Consider the following 9,551-nt stretch of genomic DNA (forward strand, 5'->3'; position numbering starts at 1 on the left):
ACACATATCATTGGTTGTCTTTTTTAAGAGCGTATCAATATGAGTTTTGTTAGACTGTCTATTGCATTTTGAACTATGTGCTAGCATTAAACTCAAACTAGCGGACTTTTGTAAGTTTAGTTAAATATACTTGCAAATAGTTATGATCAAAGCAGGACTGTTGAATAATTCAATGTCTGCTAATTGTTGCCACCCTTTCGTGAACATTTTTTTGTTTGAACTAAAGAGAAAAGAGGTCACTTGTAAGAAGAGGCGCCACTGTGCGTCATCATGTGACACAAGAAGGCACGCTCAGTTTCAACTTTACTCACTTCATTTGATTACACAACATTTATGAGCCAGAAAAATATTACACACATTATGACATCAACTAAGAATAAGTTCCAACCCTGTAGATTGCAAAAAAATAGTCGTGTATGGTCATTGTGACATTGCTATAACAACAAAATGGATGTTGGTCAAGGACTGTCACGCTGTCCTGTGTTTGTGTGCCTGCTTTGTGTCCTGTTAGGCAAATGTTAGCAGAGGTTGTCGTCACAGCTTTTTTAACTGTTCAATAAAAAGCTGTGAGACAAACCAACGGTTCATATTTATTTCTCCAATTGTAAATACCATTCATCACTTTTGCAAATATATTCCCATCCATAGTTTTCACCTTAGCTTGTTTTCCTTTGTGATGAATTTAAAAATGAGACAAGTTTGTATCGATTGATACTCACGCACTTGATGATGTGATGTGATGCCCAGCCGTTCCGGTTACACAGTGGGGGGGGGGGGGGGGGGGGGGAAGGAAAGGGGAGGGGAGGAAGCGCAGCAGTTGAATGTGAACCTTCTCACCTAAGGCAAGGACACAAACAGCTTTGTAGTGTTGCTAAAATGTGCAATTATTTGCGCCTTTGCGGAACAGACCTTCGGATGGACCTCGGCCCGTTTCTAAAGAGGACTAGCCGCATGAACTACCTTTAAGTGTTTTTCTTTGCCGTCGGCGGGGTCACCGAGCTGAGCTGGACAGTTGGCGACAATTTAAAGCGCTAAGGTTGAATCTGTATTTATAAGAACTGTTGATCATGTGACCTAAAAGGTGTTTCATAATTAATGACAGAGAAGCGTCAGACTGGCAAGGACTCAACTCAAAATTGACTTTTATACATTTGACCTTGACTACCTGCAGTACTACTACTACTACTACTATTACTACTACTATTATTATTACTACTATTATTATTTTTATTACTCGGCATTGTGCTAGATGAAGGCACAAAGAGACGCCTAGTGGAGTGCGGCATGGCGACAGTTAATTGGCCTGAGGCGTGATGTTTTTTTGCAAGCTCAAAACAAAAGCGCCTACCAAGTTGGTCTGTCATCACATCACATGACTGTTCTGACTCAAGCGCAGAGTCAGGGGGCCACAGAATGGGCAACTCCTCCGGGAAGGGCGAGGGAGACGAGGAGGAAGACGAGGAGGAGGGAAAAGACGGCGAAGAGGTGGAAATAGTACAGAGGAAGAAGAAGAAGAAGAAGAAGAAAAAAGAGGAGGAAGTGGAAGAAGAACTTCCACTGGGGGTGGATGAGTTGTTGGAAAGCGGAGATCCAGTTTTGGATTTGAGCTACCGGAAATTTAAGCGCTTACCTGCTCGGGTTTGCGGACTGACGCATGTGGAGAAGCTGTACGTTTGTGGGAATAGCCTGCGCGCTCTTCCCGAGGGTATCACCCAGCTGCAAGGTCTGCGGATTCTCGCTCTGGACTTCAACAAGATGGAGGATGTTCCTCTAGCCATTTGTCAGCTGGCTAACCTCAGCCGCCTCTACCTGGGCAGCAACCGCCTCATGACACTCCCGCCCGAGCTGAAGAACCTTCGGAATCTCCGCTGCCTGTGGCTGGAGAGCAACTACTTTCAATGGTTTCCGAAAGAACTCTACGAACTTCCCAACCTCAAGTCCCTGCAGATAGGTGACAACCGCCTCAAGACGTTGCCTCCTGACCTGTGCCGCATGGAGACATTGAGGGGACTGTGGCTCTACGGGAATCGCTTCCAGACTTTCCCCAAGGTCCTTCTAAGCATGGAGGGCTTGGAGATCCTGGACCTGGACCGCAACAAGATATCCGAGTTCCCCAGCCTGAAGCGCCTCCAATCCCTTCGTCTCTTCTCCTACGACCACAACCCGGTCAATGAGCCTCCAAAGGTGGGCGAGGAGGTGATAGTGGTCGGGGAGGGCGCTGCGGAATTTTTGGAGGAGCGTGAGGCCAGAAAGGACAGAAGACGACAGGAGGAAGAGGAGGCGGCTATGGCGGGAGAGGAGCCCATCATTCACGGCATTTTGAAGAACAGCGGCGCCAAACGAGCTGCCGACGAAGAGGACGGGGACGAGGACGGGTCGCCGGTCCTCGAGTACGACGGCGGCGAGTTGGAGTATGACGAGGAGGCGTTTGAGTACGAGACGGAGGAGCTGATCTGCGAGGCCGAGGGCTTGGAGTACGAAGGAGAGGCGCTGGAGTACGACAGGGCTTACGTGGATTATGAATATGAGGAGGACATGGAGACGAGGGTGGAGGCATGAGATCAAACCTCCATCCAGGCTATCTGCAGGCAGGTGGACAACAAGCTTCTTTGCTCCTGTTTATATTTACTTTTCTCTTTCACTGTGAACATAAAAGTATGAGTTTCATCTCAGGCTACTGTGAAGCACAACAGAAGTGTGTGCGTGCACATGCGCGTGTGTTGTATTATTAAATTGCCACCCACCTGAGGAAGTCACTGTCAATCATTTCTGAGAAAAGAAGCCCACCAGTTGCTCTCAGCTGCAAAATAGCAGCAGTGTATCGCTGAAATGGATTAAGAGCATTTCCATTCATTTCAATGGGGGAAGAAAATTGGAGATACATGTGTCGAGGTCATAGACTACAAATAATCTAGTTTAGTTCTTGCTATCTATGCCAGCAAAGTACATGTGACAGGAAGAACAATTATATGCTGGTCCACTAGATGGCAGAAGGTACAAACCATCACCTGTGTGGAGTGAGCTTCTTCTAAGTAAAATATGTGCCTTGGCTCAATAAAGCTTGGGAAATACTGTCCAAGAGTAGCCGTTTCTGTTTGTGGAATTTACACTGGGTCTGTTCAATGTACCTAGCGGCACACCTCAAGGCGACCATGTGTCTAGGATTTAGAGCTACAAAATATTTATGACGTGGTAAACACACGAGCCTCTTTCCGCATTGTGTAAGCACTGCTGTAAAGTCCAACAAAGAAGCATGGCCAGGCCATAAAAGGCAAGTCCACATGGAAGTCAGCTCCAAACGGGTAGCAAGTAACGATTTTGCTCACTAGCGCCACCTCCTTGTAGGTCACAGCTTCCGCTCCATCATCAACTTTGTCTACTTCTTTTTTTTCCTACCTCTGCGTCCACACCTCCTCCACCTGTGTCTCTGAACGTGAACATGTCCTCCTCTCATCCCCACAGTCATTATTCATGGAGAGTTCTAAGCGTAACGCAATCCTCGCATCTTTTTTTCCTCACATTGAAAGAGTGAAATATTTATCCCAGGCGCGCTGAAATATTCATGCTGCCGCATACTCTCATGTGTCTGTCTGTCTGTCTGTCTGTCTTTGCTACTGGTGTTGCCCAGCATACTCAATGTGATGATTGCTTTACTGGAATATTTATCAACCGAGGAACACAAGATTCACGCATGAAGGGGAATGCATTAAATATCAAGATGCAAACAAATGTATTTTTCATTATCGCTATCCATCCGTTCGTGTCCTCGTTAATGTCTGTCACCATGAACGCCATGATTATTATCACTAAATATTCAAATGTATTCGTGGGTGTGCGTGTACAGGAGTCGCAGCTAATTGGCTATCTCCAATTCAACGTTTCTGTAGCTAAGCCGTGATTGGTTGGCAACTCTGATGTCATTTTCAGTTGACAGCAAGTAACAAAATGGCCGCCCAATGCAGTAGATTAAAAACAGCTTAATTTTGCTGCTTATCTCCTATTCCACAAATGCAATATTAAAAAGAATGCTGTGTTTAGATTAATGGGGGCACAGACAACATTTTGCATAGAAATATTTTTCTTTGACTAAATGTCTTGTTTTGACAATCAAGCTTGTATGCATGATGTAAGCAGTGTGCACTTTTGGACCCTCAGTGTTGAGGCCACATGATGTGATGACAACACAAACTGCTTGAGTCTGGGTTCAGCGCCGGGTGGCGGAGAGGCTGACACACCACAAAATCTGTGTCGCACTCCTTTGCAATATTGAGGTTTTTTGTTTACCCTCCTCTCATCCTATGTAGGTCAGCGAACAGCGCCAAGTGGCACTGCAAGATTCTCAACACAAACGTGCAACTTCACCACCATGATGCCATCGCTGCACAATCTACTGACAAATAAGACTGAGATTCTGCTTTTATGGACTCAACAAAAAATGTATTTCGTTGTCCCTTTCTTCTGGGTTTTTTCTTTTGTTTTGTTGTTTCTGTTGCTCTCAATGTAAGACCATTCCTTGAGTTTTGGTTAGTTTTGTGATTTTGGCTTGTTCCCACTTTTAGTTTGTAACTTTGCAGAGGTTTGAGACAAAAGATGTAGCAAAACAGCCCCACAACATGGCAAAGCTTGTTTAGGAACAAAATTCTTTTCTCTATCAAATTTGAGTGACAGCTGCAAAGGAAATATCAGGTTGATTCAAAATTTATAGCCTTTGTTTGTCTAAAATTTTCTTTTTTGTCTCCTGAGACCGTTCTCGAGCTAGTTTCAGTTCAAATTCAGTGTGTCACATTCCCAACAGTGCAATGGCTACTTTTGGAATTTTTTTTCTATTTAATATCCCTCCATTTTTTCCCTCTGCTACTCACATCATCACATTCTCTCCCCGGAAGAAGATCATGGGGGTTGTTGGTGGTCATTCTCAGCCTCTCAGTCATCACAAGCGTTGGCTGCGGCTCAGCCATGTGCAACCATACAGTAATGGAAACGTCATTGGATACACTGATGGATGACAAAATCCTCTAGGCATGCTGGCCGCCACTGTAAGCACAAATAAAAGAGGCAAATATTGTCTGGATGGCTTTCTTTGAGATTTAATGGAACACAGCTCAACTGGAAGGTGTCACAAATGGGATTTGTAGTGGACAGTGACGTACGTGAATCTTTATTAAATGAGTGCCAAAGAGCTTTTGAAAACAACGGCCTTAAATTGCATTCATTCTCACAACAACTAAAGCGTTTTATGTCCAATAAAACAAAACACAATGCAACTCATGGAGTGTAACTCTGCGGAATATTATAGATGTTGTTGAAAACATACAAATTACAAGTCTTAAGGGTTCGAAAATGTAGACCTAGAATAGTATAGTTTGGTTTCTTTATCTGCTATTATCTCTTTATTTTTATTTATTTTTTAATATAAATGAGCCTACCTTCAGTTCAATATTCAGCCACTGGATGGCAGTATGACACCAAATTGGCCTAAAACCAAATAAAAGGGAGGTTATGTAAAACTGATGGATGATTTGAAATTTGCTTTGACATCTTGATAAAAACGTCCAGCAGAGGCAGGATGACACTTTGAAGAAAATGTCTACTCGCCATCTGTATGCAATACATCTACACGTACATCACATGATCATCTCAGACACCCTCTGGTGTATTGAAGACAGTTAAGAGAGACAGAAAAAAAGCAGCCTGAGCTGGATGGATATCTGTGATTTTTCCGACAATCTAATTCCCTCGTACATTCACCCCCCCTCCTCAAATTAACTCAGCCATTTAAAACAGTCATCACACTATTAAACAGTACGATGTTAATTGTTTTGCTGTGCTTTTGTGCCTGCGGATCCAATATGGACACTTCAAACTCACAGCATGATAACTTCAGTGTGTGTTCACCACACAAAATCTGACAGCTTCCCCATCCTTTGGATTAGTGCATCAATAAAAATGTGACACAGATAATCACACTGTTTGCACATCTTTCTTTTTATTGTCTCTCCCTTTTTCCCTCAGCACCTGGTCTCATCTTGCATCCTCACCTCTATCACGCCACTTTTTGCTCGTCTTCCTCCCTCCCATCTGTCCAAAGCTGCCAGTCTGCATGGCCTATCTTTACCAAGCTGTTGCTTTCACTGCAGCTTAGAAAAAAAAAATGTATATAATTACTTTTTGCCTGACATCTTGTCATGCCAAGTCTGGAGCACTTTATTATCTTGGTCCGCAAAATTAACTTGAGGGAAACGCCTCCGACATTGAAAGTGACAGTCTCATTTCCTGCTTCTTTTCTCTTAAATACAATGTGCATATCGCTGGCAGATTTCATATTTCTAATCATCTATTTGCAGAGGCTGCATTTGACAAGGGGGAAGCCAGGCAGTGATTTTGGTCATAAATGAAGTCGCATTACTTCTGTGGCACCCTACTACAGTTTAACCCTATTGTGAAACCTTAACCCTAATTTAATATCTTACTATGAAACCTAACACTAATTTGAAACCCTACTTTGACACTTTAACCCTAGTTTGAAACCTTAACCCGAGTTTGAAACCCTAGTTTGAATTTCGAACCCTACTTCTAAACCCTAATTTAAAACCCTAGTTGGAAACCCTAACCCTAGACCATGCCATTGTTTTGCTGCAATAGCTGGCTGGCCACACTGATGCTGTACACAAATAGTTTTAATGACTTTTTTTTTTTTAATCATGATTACAGGACCATGAAATAAATAATTGCTCATTCAATCGCAATACCGTGGGAAAACTTAATCACTAGTACTATTTTTCGAAATAAATCAATTCTGCTTACATTTGAGAAAAATGCACAATTGGCATAAATATCTTCAATCAAAGATGAAGGTGGTTGCGGCGCAGCGCGGTGCTTCCAAATATAGAAGGTGATGCCCCCCCCCCCCAGTCTGCTGAGCTCGCCTTGTCTCGGCCCGAGGCTGACCTGGTCTTCTCAAAGAGGAGGATTGCTGCGGTGTCTGCACAACCTGCAGCCCATGGAGTTGATTATACTCGGAGAAAAAAACCAAAAAGACAGCTGAGGAGAGCCTTTTTTTGCGAGTCGGCTCTCTGAGTCGCCTTGGCTCCGCCTCACTGCATCGCTGTTCCTTCTTATCTACGTCGTGCTTCATTTGGACTTCTCCTCTTAATTGGCCAATCTGGCACAGACAGCTTGGAGTTAAATACATTGAGATATTTCTGCTGCTGATGGAATGAAGAAATGGCAAATTAACATGTCATTTACACAAAATCCCAGATTACATTTTTAAAAAAAATTAAATTGGATGGAATGTACTGTGGATATTAATATTGCAAGTGAAGATAAATAGCCCAGATGCATGATGCTGCCATCAAAAATATATATGGAAATAAATGTGAAAATATTTCTTCACTTCAAGTCAAAACTGGAGTCTAAATGTATTGGCTAATATTAAATTCCCCGTCTTCAATTCCATGAAAATCTATTTCACTTATTTCAACAATAAGCAACATATAATGAACTCACAAAAATACGTTACAATAATTACCAGCAGGTTTGTCTTCGAAAATGATTCACTGAGAAAGCCCGTGTTGTAAAAATGATTCTTTAATATGGAACAAAATCAGAGCTCAGCTCCATGGCTCCGTCCATCACACTCTAACACTGATGGGAGGAGAACAACGACCACCGGTAAGATCACAGTCTGTTCGGCCCAAAAACAGGAGAGGCTGAAGAAAAAAAACATGGAACGCAAAACCAAAGCGCTACCGGGTATGACTTCCAGACGTCCTCGCTTTGACCTCCTGATCCACGATGGCGAGTAACCGCTCTGCTGCCTCACTGGGCTCTTCCGCCTCCTCAAGCCAGGTCGGCGAGATTGGCGGGTACGAAGCAGCAGAATGGCGTCGAAGCAACGATACAACTTGTGGTGTCAAGAGGCCGAGGACGTCTGCGGAGGCCGCCCGGTAAGAACCCGATGCCACGCCGACACGGAGACCAGACGGCGACAGAAGCGCAACACACGTCAGAGCACTTAGTTTGAAAGTTAGAGTGGGTAAGGGAGGGGTCGCAATCGGTCCGTTAACAAGCAGTTCCGATAAGCGAGCGGGTCGCATCTTTAAGGCTGTTCTTTGTCTCTTGCTACAAACCAGGTGCCAAGCAGGTCTGCGCTTGGCTGCTTTGGACCTGACAGCTGCCCTTTGTCCAGCACGTGCCTCCATTGAGGGACCAGGAAAAGCATGGCCGCTTATGAGAAGGTAGCTTTATGGGCTCAAGGGGTCACCAATATAGAAATTCACTTTGCAGGGTTTTATGACTTCAGCTTGACCTGTGACAAATTTAAAATGGAAGTTTCATTTTATTACTAGACATTGTCTCGATCACATGTGTCAAACTCAAGGCCCGGGGGCCAGATACGGCCCGTCACATCGTTCTATGTGGCCCGCAAAGATATGTGCATGGACTTTATGTGTCAGTACTAAAATTACAAATTGCTTTCACTTTTGAAAAACAGAGAAATTGCTAGCAATTTATATTACCATTCATCTTTTTAAACAATTTGAAGAGTTTTTACTAGTCTGTGATTTCAAAACTAGTTATCAGTTTGTTGTGTAGCCTATACTGTATATATTATAAGGCGTTGACAGTCGTAATGGCCCTCCGAAGGAAACTATGACGACGATGCGGCCCGCGACATAAATGAGATTAACACCCCTGGTCTAGATCATTTCAGGTTGTTCGCACGTGACCACTAATCATTCCATAAATGTGACCGACCTGACTGGGCCATACTGTTTTCCCTACGTAGCTTTTATTTACGGCTTCTGTTTTTGCTTTGGGGAGGAGGAGCAAGGCCCTACCTTCTATTTTTTTGTGCTTGATGACTGTCTGGTCCACAGAGCTCGGCAGACACGTAAAAAAAAAAAAAAGGAGCAGAATAAGAGCCGCTAATGGGCACTGAATCCCAGATAGATGAGGGAGCATGGATTACTGTTGAATTAGACTCTGGAGGTGTATGCATTACCGTTTGAATGGGAGAGTAAATGAACAATCGAGCGGAGGAAGTGGAAATCTATACTTGGTGGAGGATTAAAATGGAGTTTTGTAACGAAGGAGTTGAATGGTCAAGGAGGGGTGTGGGGGGGGGGGGGGGGTCTGCCAACTTCAACCAACGTGGTCATCCTGCACCTGAACGCACGGCGGCTAACATCGGAGGGAAGGGGGCGTTGCACAGAGAGCACAAGCACTTACGTGGGCGGACACACACTTAATACACACACACACACACACACACACACACACACACACACACATTAATGCACTGGGTCCCAGTCTGCGTTCCACCGCACTCTCCTGGCTGCCAGAACCTCGCTGTGTCTTGTTAAAAAAAAAAAACAGCAGCAGAAGAAAGTAACAAAGAGACAAAATTAAGAACAACACAATTTGGCTCCCACTGGCGAGAATAAAAAAATAAAGCAGGGCTAAAACCAAGGTTATAAAAAGCGCCAGTGGCGCCGAGTTACTGCGCAAATGTCAGTAACTGGCTTTTGAACAGCTCTACACTTCTT

The 9,551-nt window shown here is 43.9% G+C and overlaps 1 protein-coding gene across 1 annotated transcript; it reads left to right on the forward strand.

Annotated features, from left to right (window-relative positions):
- The first annotated feature begins 908 nt into the window (after positions 1-908).
- On the forward strand, positions 909-3,137 carry lrrc10b (leucine rich repeat containing 10B). Its single transcript, XM_085914654.1, has one exon. It carries the CDS (start codon positions 1,414-1,416, stop codon positions 2,557-2,559), a length of 1,146 nt encoding a protein of 381 aa, XP_085770780.1. The 5' UTR covers positions 909-1,413; the 3' UTR covers positions 2,560-3,137.
- The last annotated feature ends 6,414 nt before the right edge of the window (positions 3,138-9,551 follow it).

The sequence above is a fragment of the Syngnathus leptorhynchus genome, chromosome 6, assembly GCF_054491065.1.
Source record: "Syngnathus leptorhynchus isolate UIUO chromosome 6, UIUO_Slep, whole genome shotgun sequence".
NCBI classification, from domain to species: Eukaryota; Metazoa; Chordata; class Actinopteri; order Syngnathiformes; family Syngnathidae; genus Syngnathus; species Syngnathus leptorhynchus.

Coding starts and splice junctions, on each gene's coding strand:
- lrrc10b (XM_085914654.1), top strand. CDS start 1,414: ATGGGCAACTCCTCCGGGAAGGGCGAGGGAGACGAGGAGGAAGACGAG.